The sequence below is a fragment of the Oryctolagus cuniculus genome, chromosome 16, assembly GCF_051225735.1.
Source record: "Oryctolagus cuniculus isolate XC-2025 breed Fujian yellow rabbit chromosome 16, ASM5122573v1, whole genome shotgun sequence".
In the NCBI taxonomy this organism is placed as follows: Eukaryota; Metazoa; Chordata; class Mammalia; order Lagomorpha; family Leporidae; genus Oryctolagus; species Oryctolagus cuniculus.
Window position 1 is genome coordinate 42514151 of NC_142882.1, and position 26741 is coordinate 42540891.

At 38.9% G+C, this 26741-nt stretch overlaps 1 protein-coding gene across 13 annotated transcripts in view; it reads right to left on the minus strand.

Annotated features, from left to right (window-relative positions):
• The window catches only part of DGKB (diacylglycerol kinase beta), a 781129-nt gene that overhangs the window by 554023 nt on the left and 200365 nt on the right, over positions 1-26741 (minus strand). For all 13 annotated transcript variants that reach the window (XM_089315158.1, XM_089315157.1, XM_089315159.1 and 10 more), the window contains one exon: positions 9709-9849. In XM_089315158.1, coding sequence (XP_089171284.1) covers positions 9709-9849 — 141 coding nt within the window. The remainder of the gene's footprint in view (positions 1-9708; positions 9850-26741) is intronic.

Sequence of the window (26741 nt, forward strand, 5' to 3'; positions counted from 1 at the left end):
CCTTTATTCTCTTAGGTGTGGAAAAATAGATGCTTGGTTTCCTAATGGTAAATCAAACCCACATACTTGACATAATCATAACTTGGACCTTGATATTTTATGTAGATCACTTTACATGGATGACTTGACTGTGAATATCTAGCCTTCTCTCTTCCTGTTCTCTGGATGATTACCTAGCTGACTTGTGTGACTACTGCTTGAATTACTGTAATTAATGTTTATTGTGATGCACTGGAGAATACATCTTGCCCTGGATATTTGGAAGGTGACTTTTATATTATGAATTCAGTCTACTTAATGAGTATGAGAATTTTAGGACTTTCAATTTTTTATTTGGTAAATTTTAATAAATTGTGGTTTTCCATGAAAGTGTCTTTTAAATCTAAATTTTTAGTTTACTGGAATAAATTTATTCATAAAATATCTGTATTACCCTTTATATGTCTGCAGTGTTTACAACATCTAAATTTTCTATTGCTTCCTTAGCTATCTGTACAGCTGCCACATTCCCTTATCTAAAATGTTTGGACCAGAAGTATTTCATAATTTAAGCTTTTTTTTCCAAATCTTGGAGGTGGAAAATGCTGTGGCACACAAGTTGGTTAAGCCAATGCTTGGAACATCAACGGTACAAATCAGAGTGCCTGGGATCTAGTCCCATCTCTGCTTCAGACCCAACTTCCTGTGACCACCTGAGAGGCACTAGACAACAGACCAAGAACTTGGGTCCCTGCCACCCACACGGTAAATCATGACAGAGCTTTTGGCTAGTGGCTTCAGCCTGGCCTGGCCTTAGCTATTGCAGGCATTTGGGGAGTGAACTAGTGAATGAAAGATCTCTCTCTCTCTCTCTCTTTCTCTCTTTCTCAACCACCCTCCCAACACTCCACCTTTCAAATAAATAAATCTTTTTAAAAGTTTTTGGAATATTTGAATATATATATAAAATGAAATATCTTAGAAATAAGACCCAAATCTAAACAAAATTCATTTCCATAGATTGTCTGTATAAATAGCTAGAAGGCAACTTAGTATAATATTTTTAATTTTTTTTTCATGAAACAAAGCTTGTGTATTTCCTAGCTGAAAGGGCTGGGAGGGTCTTTTGCCTTTGGGTCACTAAATAAACCATGTGTTTTGCACCTGCGCTTTGGCTGTGATCCATCGGCAGAGGTCTGTGTGGAATTCCTCAATTGTGGTATCACTTTGGAGCTCAGAATGTTGTGGGTATGGGGGCATTTGTGAAATCTGAATTATACGTTAGAAATGCTCATCCTGAATCTCTTTTTAAAAGTCTTTTTAACAAAAGAACAAGTGGTTATCCATGAATGAAGGGAAACATCTTGAATCTTATCTCACACCAAACACAAACATTAGTTTAAAGCATTTTTAAACTTTAATCTTAAGCTAAATTATCTTCTAGAAGAAAATACAGTAAAATATCTCTACTCCATTTAGGTAACCAACACTTCTTATGGTGGGCTCAAAAAAGCATGAAGTATTAATGAAAAAAAAGATTGAACTAAACTGCATCATAATCAGAACATATGCCCTTTAAAAATACAAATACTCTTAAAAATAAATATGCCAGCCAGAGATTTTAAAACATTTTCAGGATTCATACTATATGAACACATTCAACAAATTCTATAGCTCAGTTATAAAACTCAATTAAGAAAGAGACAAAAATTTGAGCAGAGGCTTCAAAATGGGATGAAATATGAGTAGCCCATGAATATATATCAAACTGCACATCATCAGTCATCAAGAAAATGCAACTGTAAAGCACACTTAGAAATCTTATACCTACTAGAAATTCTTGGGCATTCAGCTCTATTTGCCATGCTGAAAAATAACTACTGAAAACTGCCCAGCTAGCAGCCTCTTAGTTATTTGATAATTGATAACTTAAAGACAACAGCAAAATCTGGGCTCCCATCCCCCAAGTTTGGAGTTCTAGCTCCACTTCAATCATAGCTTCCTGTGAATGCAAACCCGGGGAGGCTGCAGTGGTGGCTGGAGTAAAATAATTTGACTTGCAAATCCAACTGGCTCTGATAATTCTCAGAAACCTTCCAAGATACTTAAAATTTATATATATTCATTCTAAATTCCCTAGTTGTTTCTAGTAGAAACATAGGTGTGAAAACACCTGGCTCATTATTGCCTGAAACAGAAGCCTAATGTTTACATAATTTATTTTAAAACACATTAAGAAGAGTTCATTGTTGCTTATGAACAGAGTTGGAGAATTTTAAGCTCTAGTTAAAAATAACAGCAATAACAAAAAAATACCAGATATAGTGGAAGGCTCATTATTGTATGCCTTCTATTTCAATCAAGTCCTGGTCAAGGTTAAAACTTTTCTTTAGCCCTGGAGAAAAGAGAACGAGCCAACAATTTTAATTTTTAGAGATAATTCCATCTTACTAATTTAAAGTTGTAGTTTAGTGAGGGAAAACATTAAATATTGAGTACATATATTTATGGTGGCTTTCTTCTAATGTACCATGATAGTAACAGTAAGAAATATGCATAATTCTATAAGCACAAAGACAATGAGAGAAGAAAAAACACCTACAAGCTGTTGAGACACTAACTCAGGAATACGAACAAGCTATTAGAAGACAAAAGGTACTGATTTTCACACAAAAGGTTGTGAACTGGAAGAAGAGTAATCAATCCACCTGGAAAAAAATTAACCCTTCAAGTACTACCCCTCACACGTTGTCCCTCAACCATCAAACAAAGAGCAAATCTTTGAGTCCAGCAAAAGTCAAATCACATGAGTTCTGGGCTCACAGTCCTGGTCCTTGGGAAATGTGCTGAGAGGAGTATAATAGCACAGGTAGAGCTATTGTGTGACGGTCCATGTCCTGACTCCTTAAAGACACTTGATCTCCAGGGAGCCAGACTTAAACTTCACCCACTCACCCGCAGTGTCACCAACCTCAGATCCTTTCCAAAAAGTAATTTGAAAGAAACTAACAATATAAGGAGACAAGGGAGGATGGAAGACGTAGTAAGTTAAAGGAAAGCTTGAATCCATGAGTTAGAACAGACTGCAATCCTGCAGAGAATAAATGGTTTTTCTGCCAAGTTACAAGTATGATAGAAAAGAAGGGGATGGCCGTCGTCAAAAAATGTAAATGATGCCCCAGATGTAAAATGAAAGATAGAAGAGGAAAAATGAGAAAATGTGAAAAAGACAAAATTAATTTAGGATTCTGTCATAGACACTGAATTTTCAAATGATAGCAATTCTATAAAGACAGAGCAAGTAGAATAAATTGAAGAGGAGTAATAATCACTGAGAAGATAAAGGAACACAGGTAGAACACAAGTTTCCGAGCCAGAATTTAAGGAAGAGAATTGGGAACTGATTAATTATATCTGTAGGGAAAAAAAAAAAATCCAGTAACAAAAAGGCAACTATTAGACTGTTTGTCCTTAACATGTAAAAGTCAAGTCAAGTCCCAATGACAAGTGAAGCAATGAGCAAGCAGATCTTATTTTTTTAAATCAACACAACCATAGAGTCACTTTGGTGCACAATAAAATATTCCCAATTTTAAAATTATTCTGTCCAAAGAGCATCCAAAAGTGGGTACCTGCTTCAAAGTTACAAGCTAGTTTAACCCACTTCATTCTATTTTAATTCTCATGTAATTCCACTTTATATAGAAACAATTATGTTCCCACACAGGTATTTAGTTAAAAGATCAGAGCAAAGGCATATTATGCAAGACAAGGGTAACATTTTCTTTCTAGAATTCTGTTCTCTTCCAAAGACTTGCAAATTTGCACCTATCTATTTTCTCTTGGAATACTATTGTTTTGTATTTTTCATAATGTTACTAATGTAAAAACATTATGATAGAGCTTATTATTAAAGGTTAGAATGTATATATTTTAAAAAGCATTTAAGCTGAAATTTCTTTTAATTCACAATTAATTTTGGTTTTGTATTTTAATGCCTACTTAAAATGCTTTAAGGGTAGAGATTAAAAACAAACTCCTTAGAGTTTTTAACATCCCCTGTAACAAATTGCTAATTTATTTTTTAATAATTTTTATTTATTTTCATTTATTTGAAGGGTAGATACACAAACAGAGAGAGAGAGAGAGACAGAGAGAAAGAGAGAGCACAAGAGAGATCTTCAATCTACTGGTTCGTTCTCCAGTAGCTTCTCCAGTCCCGCAACAGCTGGGACTGGGCAAGGTTGAAGCCAAGAGCTTGGGACTCAATTCAGGGCTCCCAAATCGGAGGCAAGGACCCAGCTACTTGAGCCATTACCTGTTGTCTTCCTGGGCCTGCATTAGCAGAAAGCTGGGATCAAAGGCAGAGCCAGGACTGAAAACCCAGGCACTCCAACTTTGGACAGCAAAGCTCTGCCAAATGTCCACCTTCTTTTCTTTTGCCCACAAAAGAAACAGTATAAACAACCTAAGATAGCTTTTCTAAAATAAAAAGCATGATATACTGTGAGTCAGAAGTCATGGATTTAGACACAGCTGGATAAAATGGTAGTAAATTAATAGTCAGTCTTTCTGTGATTTAGTTTTTTCATTGATAATTATAAGAAGGTTGGGCAGATGATCTTCAGGGGTCGTCAAGGTTAAATTTCAGTGGTTCTGAGGTTAATACCCTACATGACAGTCATGTTAACAGGCTATTCCTTGTTATCTGTGTGCCAGTGACTCCTTTCTTCAATATTTTCCAACTAATTTCTTTTCAGCAATGTATCTTAGTGAATGCAGGATAATTTAAACATTGCTCTTGCTGAATCATTAACAACAAAAAACGGTAATCCAAGTGTGACTACTATGCATTTTAAATTAAAGGTTTAAATGAATTTCGTAGTTTGATGTATTAAATAATTCACACTACTTTTATTTTCTCTTCATGGCTATGCCAATCTGTCTGCTGGCACACATGCTCCCAGGTGTAGGGGACAGAATAGGCAGATGCACAAAGTGCCAGGGTACAAAGAGAGTGACATAACCTGACTAGGAGACGCGCCTGATATGAGGGAGGCTCACGTGCAGAATGGACTGGATCAGACATATACCCAGAAAGGTAAAGAATTTCCCCAGCAGACACACTACAGTACAACCAAAGACACGAAGGTAGAGAAGGTCATGGTTTGACCTGACTCACAAAGACATCAAAGCTGACTCACATGACATCATTTGTGCACATGTGTGCAGCTCAAAGCCAAATTCAAGACCAGCATGGCAGGCTGGGATCAAATTGTGAGTTTATGGAGGCTAAGTCTAGGGTTAAATTTCCAAGTCCAAGTATGAGTCGGTCAAGAACCATCAGAGGGACATTGTTCACAGGAGTTGACAAGGCTTTAGTAGCTGCCACGTGAGTGAAAGTGCAAGAACTCACACCTGGTGGGTGAAATGATGACTAAATAGGTTATAGAAAAAAAAACAAGTCACTTGGATTCATTTTTAACTGGAAAGCAAAAGTTGAGAGAATCAATGGGCACTTATCTGAGATTTTGTACAGAGACATAATCCTGGGAATTATACATTCCATTAATACTCTGTAACCACAGCATACAAGGAATTAAATTATGAAATCACGCTCAGCTTCAAGTTTAAGACCTGGGAGTCCAAAGGCAGCAGGCACATTTAAGACGAAGTGAATTGGTCAAAGGTTAAGAATTTTTAACTTACTTTTATTCATTGTACTTAACAAATGTCTACATTAACTGATAAAAGTGACGCGACTTATGTGAGTAAATATTACTTCATCTCATATTCCTAGCTATCCCATGAGATACATGATCTGCCATCACAATCTTACACTTGAGGACACTGAGTTTTGAAGGAGGTTTTTATAAATGTACCCAGGTTAAATGTACCCAGGTTACTGAGATAGTGTGTGACAATCGGGGGTTTACAGTGAATCAATGTAAGTCAACGGGACAACTTCTTAAGTACGAGGCCCTGCCATGTTTAAATTAGAAGAGAAGAAGTTAAGTAAACATAGACTGTGGTCAAAGCTAAGTTACAGAGCTTTAGGTTTTAGAATAAGGACAGTCCTTCCAAGTTACAAGTCTTGGGGTATTGCAATAGAAGGCCTGGCTGAAATAAATCAACATGAAGTCACAGATTTTGAGGCATGCAAGAGGACTGAAACAGAGATTGACTGAATCTTCATAAGATACTGTAGAGGGCTTAAGGCTGGGGACTAAAGAGGGTGACAAAAAATCATTCCAGGAATCATGTCCTCATGTATTCACTCTGGAGTTAGTGTTCACAACAAGGAGAGGCACAGTGGAATCCTCCCACCACCTTAGTGTGTACACATACACACATACATATAAAAGCATATACAATTTCCACGAGCACACAGGGAAGGTTCCGAGATACCTTCTATTTCTATTTGAGAATCTCAGGTTAGGCAAGGTTCTCCAATAGGAATTGGAATTGGGTTACAGAGCAAGTCGAAGACCAGGCTCAGAATTTATAGAAATCTACGAATTTGTGTTTCTTAAGTTTATTTAAATTTTTTTTTTGTTTATTTGAAAAGCAGAGTGACAGAGAGAGAGAGAGAGGGAAAGACACAGAAAGAGATCTTCCATCCAGTGGTTGACTCCTCATATGGCCACAACAGCCATGGCTGGCCAAGATGAAGCCAGGAGCCTGCAACTCCATTGGCTCTCCCACATGGGCGGCAGGGACCCAAGCACTTGAGTCATCTTTTGCTGCTCTCCCAGGCACATTAGCAGGGAGCTGTATCAGAAGCAGAGCAGTGGAACTTGAACAGCACTCAAATGAGTTTCTGGCATCACAAGTGGCAGCATAATCCTCTGTACCACTACCCCTCAAGTTTCTTTTCAGTGGATAAACTTTATATTAAACGTTGTGTAAATGCCTGGCAGGAAGGACAGAGGGGGAGATGGAAATTAGTGGGAAGCCCTAAAGAGACTGGCAGAAAATTATTTTGAAAAAAGTATTCTTTCTGTAAACATGGACCAACCACACAGCAGGTCTCACACATATTGCCACCATTCATCAATTCCAAGCAAGGCAACTGACATTTCAGATGAACTGGGTCTATGTGGGTAGGTCTGCTCCAGACAGAAGGAACCATGGAAGCCAGTGCAGTCCACGGACCAATAACATCATCAATATCATCTGGAAATTTGTGGGAAATGCAAATTCTCAGATTCCATCTCATACCCGCTGGGTCAGACAGCTGAGAGGTGGACCCAGCACGCTGTGGGTTCACAGGCCCTGCAGGTGATTTTGATGTGTGCTGAAGAGTGAGAACCTCTCATTTCAGCCAATGTGTATGTCTTCATTTCTGCCTAGCCTCCTGCAAGTCACAGCTAACCTCAACAATTACCTGCAAAAGTTCATTACTGTAGGTGCTTGCTTACATCTATTTCCATGTTAATTATAATTGATTTTTTTTCTTTTCATTCACCTTGTTTTGGAGGTCAGTATATATTAAATCAACCATCATGACATATTTATAAAAGTCTTACTAAGAAATAAAAAAAACACTGTATCTGTACAAGAATCCATGAATGTAAGGAATTTGTAAATGTAAAACTGTAGGATAGTGAACATATATGACAGATTGCTAAGAAGGTAAAAGGAAAAGGATTCTTATTTCGTAGATGTGGTAAAAAGTCAGATATTGGCATGAAAGAAAAAAGAAGATAAAAACCAAACTTTTGATGTTTTCAGGGTGAAAACAACGAACTTAGAGGATGGCAGAAAAGAAAAGTGAAGGAAAGTAGAGTATCTTTGGGGCCGGCGCTGTCACACAGCAGGTAAACACCCTGGCCTGAAGCACCGGCATCCCATATGGGCACCAGTACTAGTCCCGGCTGTTCTTCCGATCCAGCTCTCTGCTGTGGCCTGGGAAAGCAGTGGAGGATGGCCCAAGTCCTTGGGCCCCTGCACCTGCCTGGGAGACCCCGAGGAAGCTCCTGGCTCCTGGCTTCGGATTGGCACAGCTCCAGCCGCTGCGGCTAGCTGGGGAGTCAACCAGCAGATGGAAGACTTCTCTCTCTCTCTCTCCCTCTCTCTGTAACTGTTTCAAATAAATAAAATAAATATTTTAAAACAATGAAAGAAAGTAGAGTATCCTTAACTTTAAGGAGTCTGGTGGAAACCACAATAATGCAGACCACAGCAATCTGCCTATAAGAGCCTGGAGAAGTGATTAAGAACAAGGGAAAATGGGAAACTTAGCTAAGCCTGAGAAAGAGCTAGGAATGGGAAAGAAACACAGAAGAATGGTAACAGTGAAGAAGAGGGAAGGGCAGGGGAGTCTGACTTGATTCCTCCTGTGTCTGAGGATGGAATGTGAGTTAATCTGCAGCCTGCAGTTTGTCAAAGGCTTATGTGCGTCTAGCACTCAAATTGACAACTCTAAAGCATGCTTCTTAGGAAATTTATCTTAAATGCAGTAGACTTCTATTTGACCCACAAGAAACTCAAGTGCAACAGCAGAGAGCATTTAGGGGAGACTTGCTCATGGCCTCATTCAGTCTCAGATCTGGAACAAATGTTTGTCTTTATATTTTTTTTCTAATCATCCCAAACATGATCTTGATAACACCTGAGCAAACTTTCTTGTTGGCTGTCACTTCAATAGAAACTCGTTGAACATTAATATTTATTTTGGAAGGACAGAGATTTATGTAGGTTGTTCTTAGAAATACAAAATAAATCTTGAAATGCAAATATGCAAGTTATGAATAACAAATATATATTTAAAGAAAGTTGGTCATAGGGTTTATTCATAACCTAGCAGGTGTGACCTACCCAAAGAGTCATAACAAATTCTTTATTGGTAGAAGAAATATCAAAACATTACTGCCAAGTGCAAGGAAAATGCTTTGTAAATGTAATTCTGAGACATCACTAATCGTTTACAGTTGCATGAGGTACCTTAAAGTTTGAATTCATTTTCTTCACTCTCATTTTAGTAGCATTCCTTTTAACATTATCCATTATAAGGAAGTTAGTTGCATTATTGAATAAACTATAAGCATTATATTTTGAATAAGCTCTGGAGACACAATAGATTCAAATGACCAGGTTTACAGGAAGTTCTCTTGCATTGCAATGAGCATGGATTGCCACCAGAGAGAGCTCAGTCACTGTATTTTATTAAGGAGAGCACTTTGGATTAGATTAAAAAATTCTCTATCTGCCATTTGGTAGAAGAAATAAAGCTGTTGTTTAATTATATATAATATGCAGAGTCAAGTCCTACAAAGGACTCTCCCAGGTTTGCCATTTGAGAAATCATTTACCCCTGCCACAGAAATGCCACAGAGATGCAGAAGGCTGTAGAAGACTTCCAGGGGAGGAAGGGGCTCTTGCTCACTACTGGGGAGGCCTCTTCACAGGCTAGAAATAAATAAATCTACTCTCAAGGCAGCTCAGAGCATGTTTCCAGCCCATCCTGTTGATGCAAAAGAATTGAGGGCCTTTTTTAAAAAATTCATCTGACAAACACGAAATCACCAGTAAAATAAAATGGAATTTGATAAATAAAATTGATAGATCTTAATATTATTTGTCTGATTCTCAATAAGAAGACTTTTTTATTGTCACCTGGATCATTTTATTGAACAACAACAAAAAATTGACTATGATAGTACCTGCAATTTTAAGTTCCCTTCCCTTGCCTTGACCATGGTAAGAAAGCTAAATGTAGAAACCTACACTCGAGTTTATCTTCAGGCCGTCCTCTTTCAAGGAGAGACAGGTAGCAGACAATGTCCTTCAGGTGGATGACTTCTGGGGAGCAGGTGTTTGCAGGAGACGTGCGAGGAGGGGTAACAGCGCCTTTACTCATCCTCAGACCTGAAAAACAGTCCATTTGTCTTCATGTTTTACACAGCATTCAAAGTGCTCTCAAACACAAAAGGGGCAGGGAGGCTACAGAGATGGCACACACCCTAGGGACAGACCTTTATACTTCTTCAGCACAGACAAATCACAGCACAGCAGCATGAGAGAGGTGCTCCAGCTGTTCCAAACACAAAAGGTCTTTAAGAGTTCCAGGAAAACGTGTAGATGTAAAATCTATGCATGGATTTTGGACTTTGGAACCACAACAAAAACTTATCTTTTAATTCCATTGTTCATGAACTTTTGGAAGTACTCACCTAAGAGAGAGGATTTTGCAATTCAGGGACATGGGGGTTCTGCTCTGCCAGCCAGTGGAAGAGGTTGGTTCAGGATGCCATCCTGGCCCATGGGAAGCATGCATGCAGACTGGAATATGTGAGGGACCACTTTCCCTGTGAGTCTTCCACATGATGAGCTTTAGGTTGATAGTAAGTGACCATTCATTCATAAAAGCGAGTGTTCTTAACAGATATTTGTAGCTTTGTGAATGAGACACCCTTTCTGCCATCCAGTTTTCTGCCCATGAGTAGCAGTGAAGAGACCATGAACAGAGACCTAGATGCACATGATGAACATTGGAGAACAGGTGACTGCAGTTGGTTTTTAATGCAGTCTTGTCTTTGTTTCTGAAGCCAACAAATGACCCTGTTCTGGGACGAAGACAGAGAGCATGGAAACCTCTCACAGCTGCTACTGATCATGGATGGCCTGTCTGATGGTCACCTAACAGAAAACTACACAACTGTTCTTTGTTACATCTCAGAGGAGACTCTGAAATCAGATTGTGGACACCTGAGAAGGCTTGCAGGAAACCCCAATGACTCTTTGTGGTATATTTGGCCACAACAGAGGCACTGAGGAGGAATGGCTAATGGGCTCAATGGCTGTTTGGTTGCAAATCAACCAGGAACTACTGAAATGGAGGGAATTATCCCAGCCACACACTTCTGCATGACTGTCTATCCTGAGCACAGATCTGTCTGATGCACCTGATCACACACCTCTGTCTACTCCATTTCTTTCCATTTACAACTCTGACTGAATACCTACCATCACATCCAGCCATCTCAAGATTCCTGGCAATTGGGGCCAACACTGAGTCATAGGAGATAAAGCTTCTGCCTGCCATGCTGGCATCACACATGGGTGTCGGTTCGAGTTCCAGCTGCTCCAATTGCAATCCAGTTCCCTGCTAATGTGCGTGGGAAAGCAGTGTAGTATGGTCCAAGTGTCCATGCCCCTATACCCATGCAAGAGATCTGGAAGAAGTTCCTAGCTCCTGACATCAGTCTGACCCAGCCCTAGCTGCAGTGGCCATCTGGGGAGTGAGCCAATTGTTTGGAAGATCTCTCTCTCTTTTTGTAACTCTTTCAAATAAATAAAATAAACCTTTTTAAAAGATTCCTGGCAATATAACTTAATGCATCATGAAATGCCATAAGTTAGTTTTATCATTACACATGTTAATGCTCATAAAGTTTGGTGTCCTCCTTGTCTTGTTACAAATTTTATAGAAAAAAACCTTCAGCTTTTTCCCATTCAATAGGTTAGCTGCTGACTTGTTACATATGAGCTTCATTATGTTGAGGTATGCTTCTACAATACCTGATTCGGTCAGAGTTTTATCATAAACTGATGTTGAACTTTATCAAATGCATTTCCTGCATCTATTCATGATCTATTCATATGATTGTTGTCTTTCATTCTGTTGATGTGGTATTTCACATTTATTGATTTGTGTATGTTGAACTATCCTTGCATTCCTGAAATGAATCCTCGTTGATGACACTGGAATTTCTTTTCGAATTATGCTTGTTTATTTGAAAGGCATAATGGAAAAAGATAATGGAGAGTGAGAGAGACAGAGAGCGAGAGCGAGAGCAAGAGAGAGAGAGAATCTTCCATTTATTAGCAGGAACCTGGATAGATAGCAGGGAGAGTAACCAGAATTTGAACCAGGTGTCCCAATCAGCAGCTTAACTCATTGCACCACAACATCTACCTCCAACTTCCATCTGGATGATCTTACGCTGTTGGATTCAATTTATCAGTGTTTTATTGTGTTTTTGTATCTGTGTTCATCAAGATATTGCCCTGTAGTTTTGTTTCTTTCTCCATTTCTTCCTTTTTCCTTCTTTCCCTCTTTTGTTATGTCCTTGTCAGATTTTGGTATCAAACAACACTGGCCTGATAGAATGGATTTGGAAGTATTTCCACTCTGCTGTTTTTTTTACAACAATTCAAGAAGAGTAAGTGTTTTTTTCTTCTTTTAATGTTTGGTAGAATTCAGCAGTGAAACCATCTCGTCCTGAGCTTTTACTGATGGACATTGCTGGTTACTGATTCAATCTCACTACTTGCTATTGGTCCATCTGTTTCCTCCTGATTCAGTCTGGGAAAGAATTTGTGCATTTCTTCTAGGTTGTTGAATTTGTTGCCATGTAGTCGTTCCTAGTAATATCTAACAACCTATTATATTTGTTTAGTGTCAATGATAAAGACCCCATTTTCACCTCTAACTTATGTATTTGAGCACACCACCACCACCTTTTTTGGTTAGTCTACCTATCAGTTTATCGATTTTGTTTATTTTTTCAAAGAATCAGCTCTTGTTTTCATTGAATTTTGTTTATTCATTTATTTTTAGTTTCCATGTCATTTATTTGTGTTCTGTGTTTTCCTCTTTTGATTTAGATTTGAATTTTTATGATTTTTTTAGTTCCTTGAGGTGCAATGGAGAGTTCTTTATTTGAGATATTTCTTTTTTTAAAATGTAATTGATTGCTATAAACTTCACTCTTAGCACTGCTATTGCTATATCCCATAGTCTTGGTATGCTGTACTTCCATTTTTATCCATTAGATCTGGAACAAGACAGGAATGGGCATGTTTACCACTTCTATTTGACATGGTATTGCAAGTACTCTCTCAAGCAATTAGACAACAGTAAGAACTAAAGGACATTCAAGTTGTTATTGTTTATGGAAGACATGATCTTATATATAGAAAACCTCAGACTTCATAAAACAAAAAATTATTGTAATTTAAATAAAGTCAATGTAAAAAATCAACAGTATTGCCATATACCAATAGTGAATTATCATAAAAAGAAATTTAAAAGAAACCCTTTTTCCAATAACTACAAAAAAACCTAGAAATAAATTTAACTGAAAAAGTAAAAGATATCTAAGGAAAAATAGAAATTATGGATGAAAGAAAGTGAAGATGACACAAAGAACATAAAGACACCTCCTGTTCATGAATGGCAATAATTAATGTCATTAAAAGTGCATATTAACTGAAAGTGATCAACAGGTTTAATGTAATCCCCATCAAAATTCCAAGGACAGAAAACACTTCAGGACAGTGGAATGGGCAATATTTCAAATTAAGCACAAGCAAAAATAGGTAAGTAGGATTTAATCAAACTGAAGAGCTTTTGCAACCTACAGAATGGCAGAAAATATTTTCAAGCCATACACTGGACTTGGGATTAATATACAGAATATAGAGAGATCAACAAACTCAATGGCAGAAAAACAAATATTCCAAATAAAAATCAACAACTGATATAAACAACCATTTCCAAAAGGAAGACATATAAATGGCCAATAGGTACCTGATAGAATGCTCACTAAGCAGGGAAAAGCAAATCAAAATCACAATGAGATAGCACCTCACTGCACTAAGACTAGCTATTATCAAAAAGAGAAAATGTAACAAACATTGATGAGAATGTGTCAGAAAATGAACCCTTTCAGATTGTTGGAGAGAATGTAAATTAGCATGACATTGTGAATAAAAACAATATATGGAGGTTCCTTAAAATACAACTATGAATATAACTATTGTATGAACAAGCAATCCCACTTCTGAGTACATGTCCAAGGGAAATGAAACCCATCCATTCAAGGGACATCTGCACTCCCATGTTTATTGCAGCACCGTTCAAAATATCCAAGGGGTGGAAACAACCTGAGTATCCAACAACTGAGGAACAGATAAAGAAAATGTGGTACATATACACAACAGAACATTACTCAGCTATAAAAAAATGATAAAATCTTGTCATTTGAAACAACACATATGGAATGGTCATAAAGCCAAGTACAGAAAGAAAAAAAATTCACAAGACCTCACTCTTCTGGGAGTCTAAGAAATATGCAATATCATAGATGTCAAAAATATAATAGTGGCTACCAGAAACTGGGGAGTGAGGGGTGGGGAAAAACTGAGTGACAGATGTTAAATTATCCGGCACTGTAAGAAGTTCTGGGGTTCTACTACACAGTAGGCTGAAGGCAGACAATGCTCATTCACTGTGAGTTTCTCTGCATACTACGTACAATGTAAGGTTTTTGGTGGTTTTCACTACAAAGAAAGGCTTGCACTGTGGCCCAGCAGGTTAAGCCATTGCTGGCGATACCAGTATCCCATATCAGAGCACTGGTTTGAGTCTTTCAAATCCAACTCCCTGCTAATGGACCTGGGATGGCAGGAGATAACGGCTTAAGTACTTTGGTCTCTGCCTCCCATTTGGGAGACCAGGATGGAGTTCCTGTCTTCAACTTAGTTCAGCCCTGGCTGCTGTGGCCATTTGTGGAATGAACCACAAGTAGAAGACATCTCTCTCTCGCTCTCTGTCTTTCTCTCTCTCTTTGTCACTCTATCTTTCAAATAAATAAATCTTTTAAAAATGTGAAATGCTTGAAAGGATGATTATTTTTACCTTGAATTATTTTTACCTTTAATTGACACTATGCAACCTATTCATGTAATGAAATCACATTGTACAACATAAATATGTACAATTTTTAATGTATGTTAAATTTATTTAATATATTTTTTAAAATTAACATTAATTGACTATTATGTGGCAGGAACCTGGTCAGAGTTTTAACACAGTTCATCACTTAATTTTCATACTAACACTGAGATTGTATTATTCTCATTTCACAGATGAGACACAGGCATGTAGAGATTACTTTCCTAGAGTTTCATAACCTGTAAGTTCAATCCATCCTCTGTGTTCTACACTAGTGGTTTATAGACTGGTTTTGTTCACAGGCAAAGATAACAAAAGTAAAAAAAAAAAAAAAATCCACATCTTAATCCAACACACACGCACACACACACACACACACACCATTAGTGAGGTACAAAAACAGTCCAAATCATTTCTTTCCTATGTTAACCTACATCTTTCCTTTCCTATTATTTCATATCCTATTCCATTTTGTATTCTTCCTTTTAAAAAAGTATTTATTTATTCGAAAGGCAGAGTTAGAGAGAGGAAGAGATCTTTCATTCATTTGTTCACTTTCCAAATGGCCACAATGACTGGGGCTGGGTCAGACCAAATCCAGGGGTCTCCCACATGGGTGGAAGGGGCCCGACCACTTGGGCCATACTGCACTGCTTTCCCAGGCACATTAGCAGAGAGCTGGATCCAAAATGGAGCAGCTGGGACTTGAACTGGTGCCCACACGGTATGCCAGCACTGCAGACAGGGGCTTAACCCACTGCACCACAGTGCTGGCCCCTAATTCTTCCTTAAAATTAAAAGACCTTCTAAATTGAACTCACCACCCTTTAATGGGTTTCAGTTTGAAAAACATTGCTTTACATCTTTCCTTCATTTTATTTACCAAAAGCTTACTTAATTCAAACAAAACCCTATTTTCATATTAACAGAAGTAGCACTACATATCTAACGCAAATAGTTACTTTCATAAATCAGAGAAGGTGCAGAACTAAAAAAAATCTTGAGCTTATTAAAAAACACACAAATGATTGCAACTAGCTAACTAGAGCTTAGCCAGCTGCAGGACTGAGCAGTTCCAACAGATGACACTGACCCTTGACATGCCCATAACTTCCAGACTTGGAGAACACAGCCCTTGAATTATGGTCCGATAAGCTATGACCTAACTCCTCCTGCCTGATGAGCTAATCCTCTCCTGCAGGTTTCTCCCCATGGCACTGGAATGATTTAAACAGCCTGATTTAACTCTTTTACACAAAAGCTCAGAACAAAACAAGAAAAGAAGAAAAGAACATGTTGTGACACTTATTTGGAGAGAAGCCAAACATCCATTTTCATGCATTTTGAGCATACTACGATAATTTGTTTGTACTATAAAACTAAGATGTAAGGCATTTAATGATCTGATTCCCTATACACCACTGAATATAAACAACAGGAGATGTGAAGACCATGTAACTGTTTGCCTTTCCTCTGCGTAGAGCACACATTGAACATGACAATACACATGTAATTCATGTTTAGCTCCATTTTGAAGCACCATATGACTGAACTAAAATTCTTTTTATTTGGAAAAAAAGAGGAAATCATTGACATGTTCTATTCATGATGCACTGTTAACTAAAAGTTCATGAATTTACATTTAAAAGTTCACCAAGGCTATGGGTTTATAATCCAATTCAAATAATGAGCAACTCATAATGCAATCTATATGCTGAAGAATAAATTGACTCTTCTGCAAGCCAAATTTGAAAGAAAGAATATATATATTTTCACAATGACTTACAACCAGACTTTTGATGTTTTTGCAAACTTCTTATTTTTAAGGAACTTTTGGGATCATAGCAAAAGTGAGAGGAAAGTACAGAGATTTCCCATATAGTCTCTGCACACACTCACTCCCTTCCCCATCATCAACATCCCCCCCGCCCAGAGGGGCACCTTGTTTATAACTGAGCAACCTGCATGTAGACACCTCTGTCACTCACAACGACAATGCATTCACAATGCAATCTGCACCAGATTCACTCTTTGTGCTGTATATCCTATGGGATTGGACAAACATGTAATGATATGAAATGACATGTTCAATCTGACTGCATTACAGAGCATATGCATCGCCTTACAGGACCCAGCTCTGCCTACTCTTCCCCTCCACCACTGACAGCCACACCTTTCTATTGTCTCCCTAGTTCTGTCTTTTCCAGGAAGTGTTAGGGCAGGAATAATACAGTATGCAGGCTTTTCAGATGGGCTTCTTTCTCTCAGTTACTTGCATATAAATTTCCTCCAGGTCTCCTGGTGGCTTGAGATTTCTTTTTCCATCTGGATAATATCCCATCCTCCAGATGCAACAGAGTTTATCTATCCATTCACTGAATTTCATAAATGTTGCGTTTGATGAAAATGTCCACAAAATCGGTCCTGCTCCCAGGTCCTTCTCACTGTCTTTATGTGGTACAAATGTTTTTTCACATTTTAGTTGACTTCCTGTCATCAGACTTCACAGAGGAGGCTTTCACACTCACCTCTGTCTTGCAGAGATTTTTTTTTACCTTCTAAAAATGTCTGAAGCTCTTTCCCCCCAGTTTATTTTCCTTTACCATAGATATGAAGAAAAATCCCTTTCCTCCTAGGCAGTGTGTGCTAATTTTTATCCGAAGCAGAGGATACATCTCAATATAAAGGGGCTCATAGTTCTATTTCTAGTGTACAGAAGTCATTTATACCCAACCAAGGATGAAATTCTCTCGGTCACTGAAACCCAACCTGGAGGTAGGCAGAACAAAAGGTGTTTCTGTGGCCCTTAGCTCTGCAGGTCCTGCGGGTGACTGACACCTGTAAGTCGTCTGACTTGTCCAACACTGCACTACTTCAAAAAGTGAAATAAATGTGGACACACACATACTCTACTTGTTCACACATCCATGTGTATACACTGTATGTAAAAGGTGACTTTAAGATGTTTATGGAAAAACGGGATTAAAATATAAAAATCAGGACTATAAACATTATTTCTTAACATAAGCTCTATCAGATTCAAGTCAGTTTCTTAAGTAATGATCCTAGCCATCTATTCCATCCCTAAAGAATTGAGGGTTGAGGCCAGAGCTGTGGCATAGTAGATTAAACCTCTACCTGCAGTATTGACAGGTGCTGGTTCAAGTCCTGGCTGCTCCTTTCGATCAAGCTCTCTGCTAAAGGCCTGAAAAAGCAGTGGAACATGGCCCAAGTTCTCAGGTCCCTGCCCCAATGTGGGAGACCCAGAAGACGCTCCTGGATCCTGGCTTCAGATCAACCCAGCTCTGGCCATTGTGGCCATGTTGGGGATGAACTAGCAGGTCAAAGGCTTCTCTCTCTTTCTCTCCCTCTCTGTCTATAACTCTGCCTCTCAGATAAATAAATAAATCTAAAAAAAAAAAAAAAGAATGGTGGGTTCTGGAATTTACTATTAATCATTAATGCAATAGTTTTTCACATTATTAATTGAAGAAAAATGTGCCCATTAAGGTTTTTTTTCTTTTAATTAGGACACAAAAAGAAGTCAGAAGCAACCAAATCAGGAATGGAAGGTGGCTGTCTACTCATTTCCCATGGAAAACACACAACAAAGTGCCTTTATTTGATTAGAGGAACACGCAGGAGCCTTGTCCTGGTAGAGCAAGACTCTGTGGTGTAGCTTCCCCAGTGATTTTTCTTCCAAAGCTTCGTCTAACATTAACACACAATTTTTTTTATCATTCTTTGGTCCTCCAGAAGGTCAACAAGCAAAATGCCCTGAACAGCCCAACAAAGTGCTCCCATGAACTTTATCCTTGACCAGGGCACCTCTGCTTTGGACCACTTCCGCCTCCTGGAAGCCACTGCTCTGATTCAGGATCAACCTGATAAAGCTACGGTTCATCCTGTAATAATTCTTGGAAGAAGTGCTTCAGTACCTTGATCCCACTTGTTTAAAACTCCAACTGAAAGCTCTGTTTTAATCTGAGACTGATTTAGGTGCATAAGTTTTTTTTTTCTTTTCTTCTAAAGCTTTTGTTTAATGAATACAAATTTCATCAGTACAGCTTTAGGAATTTAGTGATTCTTCCCCCCATAGCTCCCCACCCAACCCCAGTCCCGTTTCACCTCCTACTCCCTCTCCCATCCCATTCTTCATTAAAATTCATTTTTCATTAACTTTATATACAGAAGACCAACTCTATACTAAGTAAAGATTTCCACAATTTTGGATGCAGAAGTTTTAACACCCACTGAGCAGAAAGCTTGCTCTACTTCAATTTCTCAGAATTGTGGACCTGAACCAATTGAGAGATTATGGTGTCCCTGTTGTTTCCTCTGTTAATTAGCAGATCTCTGTAATTGGGGCATAAACAAGATTATTTTTTTTCCTCATCGACTGATGTGGATGGTCTGCTGCTATGGCTTTCGTCTTCAACATCATCTCACCTGGTCTTGAAATGATTTATCCACGTGCAAGCTGCTGATCTCTTTGGATATTGTCACCTAAAGTGTTTTGTAAAACAATGTTTTCCCATTCTTCCACCCAAATTTCACCATATATTTGATGCTTGTTTTACTTCTATTTTAGCTGATAGAGGCTCTTGTCAAATTGATGTCTTGGGATTGGCGCTGTGGCATAGTGAGCTAAGCCTCCACCTGTGGTGCCAGTATCCCATATGGGTGCTGTTTTGACCCAACTCTCTGCTAATGGCCTGGGAAAGCAGTGAAAGATGGACCAAGTGCTTGGGCCCCTGCACTGTGTGGGAGACCCAGAAGAAGCTCCTGACTCCTGGCTTTAGACTGGCCCAGTTCTGGCCATTGTGGCCATTTAGGGAGTGAACAGTGGATAGAAGATCTTTCTGTCTCTGTAACTCTGCCTCTCAAAAAATAAATAAATTAATTAAATCTTTAAAAAAATATCTTATCCTTCTTATGGCCTAAAACTATACCCTGTTCAGACATGTTTATATATATACATATACATGTATATATATATGTAGTTATTAAACTGAAAAATAATTTTTCTTAATAAAGCTATTTTTTATTTTAATTTGTTCTTTGTTACACATTGTAGTGTGTCTCAGAGGCCTTCAAAGAGTCCCCAAGAAAATATACTGGGAAAAAACTATGTATGCATTTAAAATTTTTCTTTTCTTTTCTTTTTTTTTGACAGGCAGAGTGGACAGTGAGAGAGAGAGACAGAGAGAAAGGTCTTCCTTTTTCCATTGGTTCACCCCCAAAATGGCTGCTGCAGCCGGTGCACCACGCTGATCCAAAGCCAGGAGCCAGGTGCTTCTCTTGGTCTCCCATGCGGGTGCAGGGCCCAAAGACTTGGGCCATCCTCCACTGCACTCCCGGGCCACAGCAGAGAGCTGGACTGGAAGAGGGGCAACCAGGACAGAATCCAGCGCCCCAACCAGGACTAGAACCCGGTGTGCAGGTGCCGCAGGCGGAGGATTAGCCTATTGAGCCGCGGCACTGGCCTTAAAATTTTTCTGTTGTATTATAAAGTCATACTAAGTTGGTACATACATATGTATATGTTTATGATCATTCTTGTCTTCAAAATTTTAATTACAAAAAGTTAGCATTAGTAAAAGGAAACATTGCTCACAATTATGTTCTCTAAGTATATGATATTCTCCTACTCCAATCTAGTCACTCCAATTTTGGTAATAATAACCTAATAAATTATTCTCAGATACTTTTAATTCCAGTCTTAATATTGAACGCTTAGCAAATAAGTTTTTAATGTACGTTAAATTAATACCTCTGCTCCAGTCAGTTCTATTATCAAACAAATGCAGTTTGGTTAATGAATACAGTGATACTGTCTCTAGTTTTCATGCATGTTTTAAAATAAAATGTTAAAAACTAATAACAGCCGGCGCCGCGGCTCACTAGGCTAATCCTCCGCCTAGCGGCGCCGGCACACCGGGTTCTAGTCCCGGTCGGGGCGCTGGATTCTGTCCCGGTTGCCCCTCTTCCAGGCCAGCCCTCTGCTGTGGCCAGGGAGTGCAGTGGAGGATGGCCCAAGTGCTTGGGCCCTGCACCCCATGGGAGACCAGGAAAAGCACCTGGCTCCTGGCTCCTGCCATCGGATCAGCGCGGTGCGCCGGCCGCGGTGCGCCGGCCTTGGCGGCCATTGGAGGGTGAACCAACGGCAAAAGGAAGACCTTTCTCTCTGTCTCTCTCTCTCACTGTCCACTCTGCCTGTCAAAAAAAAAAAAAAAAAAAAAAAAACTAATAACAAATTACATTTGTAAACTTACAGAGAAATGTAATACCATAGCAATCTGGATTTTCTGTGTATTACACTGGTTTGATTTTCAGAAATTTATGAGATTTATGAAGTAATTTACCACATTGTATCATCATGCTTCCAATAGACATACTACTGACCTTGATGAGCAGCACAATCAAGAGTAAAAACACTTGATGTTGGTATTATGACATGTTTCATAGATTCCACATTAACCTTCAAATTACGCTCATCTTGGGGTCCAAGTGTAATTATTTTTTATTCTTTATGCTTACACGAACTGTCTGCAAGCAGTAGATTGGGCTACAAATCAACAGAAAGGTCAAGTAGATGGTGAACTAAGATTCTGGACACAGCTCCAGATTGGAGACTAGGTTTGGACAAATCCCTCTGAAAACAAAGTCGGGTCTCATGTATTTGGACACTGCCTGGAAACTAAACAGCCAATTACGAGGCATGGACTTAAAGAAGTGCTGGTCTTGCAGAGTAATGTTCTAGAGCAGAACAATTATGTGCACCTGTGTGTATGCAAACACTTGTGCACGGTGACCCTGTTTGACTCTCTCTTGTCTCAGAGATGAGACGATGCAAAGTCAAGTAAATACCAAAACCATTCATTGTCCTATAGCTGTCAGTCAGGGGAGTGAACCCTTGAATACAGGTCAAGTAACCCTAAACTTTGGACTCTTTTCAAAAGCGGTAAAAACAAAATCCACAACAGAGCTGCCCAATACAACTTCCCACACTGAGAGAAGTATTCTATATGTGCGTTGTTCAACTGAATAGTTTGAACCGCATAAAATGTAGGTATTATGGATAGAGCAGGGTGAGGCTCCTCCAATGCACGCACATGTTTAGTTTAAACCCTCAAGACTTATGATAAGGACGGATGGACTGAAGGTGGAGTTCTGATCTAATTATGGCATCTGAGAGTTGGATCTGGTGGCAGGTCTTCACGTCACTGGCATCTTGCCGTCATGGAGTAGTTCTCAGAAGAAGCTTGGTTATGTAAGCTGAGATCCACCTCACCTCCCTCTGCTTCCTGGCTGGCCATCTGAGTGTTCTCCACTTTGCTCTGCATGGCCGGCCTCCATTAAGACATCAGAATAATGGGGCTGCCAGTTCCTGAACTGTGACCTCCACAATGTAAGCCAAAATCAGCCTTTCCCTTCTTTAAAAGCTCCTCGCCGGTATTTTAGTGAAAGTAATCACATTCTGACTAACACATGGCATTAGCTACAGGTGGCTGATGGATACCAATGCAGCCTACTTGCTTGTGCACAGGTAGATAACTGAAAGTTGGTAGAATTACTGTAGTCACTTGACCACATTTAAGCATCGGACAAAAAAAAGTTAAGCCACTACATATTAAAAGAGGCCACAATATCAAATTGTCCATATTTATCCTATTAAAAAGTAATTTCAAGAATGCCTCTTAAACTCTATTCTTTTGGATTATGACATATTTGTAAACAAGGGTGGTTAAATTTGATCTTTGCACTGTGTATCAAAACAAAAACACTGAAATATAATCTGGTTTATGAATATGGTAATGATTAGATTTCCCTGAGCATTTATAACACATTGAATACTAATTGAAATAATGTAAATGAATTATGTGCTTTCTTTTCATTCTCAGTCCCCAGTATTATTACTTCCACCATTTCACACTGAAGAAAGCAGAAGCTCTGGTACCATCCACAAGGCCATCAGAGTTGGCTTCTCACACTTAAGCATGATCTCTGAGGTGGACAGAAAACAAATCAGATCTGTCCCTCTCTGTAAAAACCTTTGCTTTAAGAGATCTGTTGATCAGCTCATAAACCATTGGGAGGAAAACAGGAATCCTAGCCACATTTAGAGCTCTAAGTTTTCTTATCCAAGTTGGTCCCTGCTGTTGGCCATCCATTGCACTGTAGACAAACACACACACACACACACACACACACAAACACACACGTACTAAATCCCAGCAGCAGCGTATAGGAATATGGATTAAGAATGAGTTTTTTTACCTTTCTAGTTTTAAAATAGACACACAACTACTATGCTCTTTATAAACATTAACCAAAATAAATAAATTTGAAACTTTTTAACATTATTCATGTAAAGCCAGACTTTAGGTACTGAAAGTAAAGCACTAAAGAAAGTAGATGAGAAATCCTATTTCCATGGTGCTTTCATTGTAATGAGTCCAAGCAAATAATTGACATCACTGCATAATTTCCATCTGCTACTAGTAGTTTTACAACATATTAGAAATAATGTTATGATTGATTTGATCCTCTGCAGAATACTAAATATTTATTTTTCTCTAATACACACCAAAAATATAACTAAGCATTGTTGAACATTACAGTGTGAAAATCTTAAGACAACCTACTCGTTTACTATGCAATTACTACAAGATGACTGAAAAATACAAATGTCTCTTTATCGTGGGTGAATTAACCTAACGATAAAAGGTAGAAAATTTGAAGACAAAATCTTATTTAGTGTATTCAGGTGGCAGACTAAAGAAACCTGTATAATGAAGTCCATTGCATTCAAAATCATTTAATAATTAAAGAGGAAATCTCTTACTTCACTGACAGTAATTTTACTATGAACATCAATGAAAAGTTGTGACCTTTTCTGGCTGCAGGGAAGTGATTGAAGAATAAAATTTTATCAGAGTTAGAAAATTTGTAGATCACTACCACTAATAACAATCATTAGAATGTGAATCTGGTACCACAGAGGTATGGAATGTAATGGTTGATAAATGTTAACTGGCCAATTGATACAAGTTCTCCAACCTTTATTTCTAGACTTTTATTTGTGAGTATGTAAGCTGATACATCATCAATAAGTATATGAACATTAATAAATGATCAAATAGGGGCAAGGGTTTGGCCTAGTAGTTAACATGCTGGTTGGGAAGCTCACATCACATATGGGCGTCCTGGTTCCACACGTGATTCCGGCTTCTTTCTTATGCACACCCTTGGAGGCAGCAGATGTTGGCTCAAGTGAGTGGGACCCTAGTACACATGTGGGAGATCCAGATTGAGTAAGGGCCTCCAATTTCAGTGTTGACTCAGCAATTGTAAGCATTTGGGGAGTGAACCAGCAGATGGGAGTTCTCTTTGTCTCTTAAATAATAAATATATAAATAAAGAAAAGTATAATATTGGAATCTAAGTAAAATAAATGTACCAATATATTTTAAATGGCTTCTACAATCCTGAAATCTTTTCATTTCATATTCACACAAGCCTTGCTATCTTCAGTTTTTATCTGTTTATTTATTTTGAGATCCTGTCTACTCTTATTTGCATTGTGGAAAGTAAACAAAAGACCTATGGTGATACTGCACAGTACACACACACACACACACACACATATGCACACACATATTTTATTTTGATCAATAATTGTCATTGGACAATTTCATGCTTTTAATTGATTAACTTCTTTATAGACAAAAGGAAATTTTTCCTCAATTTCTGTCTAAAATAAAATCTATATTGTGATTCTTTCATTGCACAATAATCACGAAATGAATTAAATTCTACACAGATATTGTAGCTTACAGATATGTGTATTTTACCAACATAAATCACTTAACCATTGCTCTATTAGGTGGGGAATGGGAGGGTTGAGGACCAAAGACAAGGTACTTTAAGTTTCATAGCGATGGCTGCCATCTTGGTGTTCCATATCTGCTGGACCTTTTATGCTTTCTGTTGAGTCCCTTTCATGGTCACTCCCATGGCACTGTGTGATTTCTGCTCAGCTTAAAATCCTGCCATGACTTCCCAATTTCTTCTGGATAAAATTCGTACCCTTTGCACGGCATAGAAAACTCTCTCCTTTGTGAACTCAATGTCCTCTCTCTTCTCTGCTGCTCTGGTCACTTCATCTGTACCAGCCCAGCTGAGGCAAGGCATAGGGCCAGACCACTCAGTACTCCTGAGGAGTCCGCCTGGCTCCATCCAGCTTCTCAAGGGCTTTGGGACTCTGATCCTGCGGGACCCTTTCCCACCTCGTCCCACCTGCAGGCCATGACCATGACCATTGTCTCTGCTGAGACCAATGCAAAGAGACTCCTTAGGACACTGAGGCTGGTTCAAGTGACTCATTAGAAGAGCAGACTCCCCGCCATCATCTGTCTTCTTTGCGTGTTCTCTTCCAATACTACTCGTTGCCATCTGACACTAGGTATGTATTTACTCATTTGTTTGTCTCTCCCCACTAGAAACTAAATGAGAGAAGAGTTCCATTTTTCTCACTTACGAACTTGAATAGTCAATGACACTGCACCATGTAATTTATTCAATTTTAAAAAAATGAGTTCTGAATGCCTTCTGGTGCATGTGGTGCCCTTTGATGCACGTCTATTCATATTTTAGGAGAAATTCCTGTTACGTTTTCTTCTTGCAACTCTCTTCCCATCCTTTCCCACCAGTACCTACCTGGGAACTCGAATTGACTGTCAGAATCTCAGTCTAATGACTAGTGCAATGGGCCAGCTTCCCTGTTCCTCCAGCCTTACTTGGGTGCCTCCATTACTGTGCTATTTGTACACTCAGTTCGTAAGATGATAGCAGCATTTATTGTACTACGTCATAATGGATCTCATAACATGTTCTCATTAAAGGACTCATCATTATTTAGTAATTCAAGGCATATAATGCATTTAAATAAATAAATGGATGGCTGGATGCATGAATGATTAATTAGGTTCTAGCATTTGGCACAGCAGTTAAAATGCCACTTGGGCTGCCTACATCCCATATCAGAATGCCTGGGTTTTATTCTCACCTCTGTTTTCAATTCCAGTTTCCTGCTAATGCACACCCTGGGAGGTAGCAGTGGTGGGTTAATTACTTGGGTTCCTGCCACCCATGTGGGAGACACAGATCGAGTTCTGGGCTTCTGTTTTCACCCTGCTCTAGCTCAGGCTGCTGGAGGCATGTGGACAGTGAGCCACAGAATGGGAGATTTCTTTTTGTCTGTCTGTCTAACTCCCTCTGCCTTTCAAATAAAAAAGGAGTAACTAAATGATACTTCTGCTCAACTAACTATGATCTGATGCAGAGAGTGCTAAGAAAATCTTTTCCTTCTGTCCTATGAAACAATTAATAAGAAACAGCAAAAACTCTACACTGGCCTGTGGCTAATGCCAGACACTTAGTATGTCTGAGTCAACACTTAGGACACGCAGAGCCCAGCAGGAAGAAAGAATATGAGTGTCTGAATGAGGTAAACAACGTATGACATCCTCTTTTAATTTTTATATTCCTCAGGAAACTGCTTACTGCTGTTAATTGCTGTACTGTGTGGAAAGAAAGCTCATTTAGCGAAAGGCAGTTAATTCACAAAGTCTCTGTGGGAATCTAGTAGGGACAGGGATGCTACAAGACAGAGACAGTATATCTTGTGCAAGTTCCCAGTGTGCACTCAAGGTTTGCTACCTTATTGATCATTGGATTCCTAATAGAGAGAATAATATATGCTATTTATTTTTCACTTGTTTAAAGATTTATTTATTTATTTGTAAAGCAGAGCATCAGAAAGAGAGAGAGAGAGAAAGAGAGAGAGAAAATCTTCCAACAGCTGGTTCCTGCCCAAAAGGCCCGAACAACCTGGGCTGGACCAGGCTGAAGCCAGAAACCAAGAACTGCATTCACGTCTCCCACATGGATGACAGAGCCCAAGTACATGGGCCACTTTCTGCTGCCTTCCCAAGTGCATTAGCAGGAAGCTGGGCAGAAATCAGAGTAGCCTGGACTTGAACCATCTCTCTGATAGGTGAAGCTGGTGTTGCTG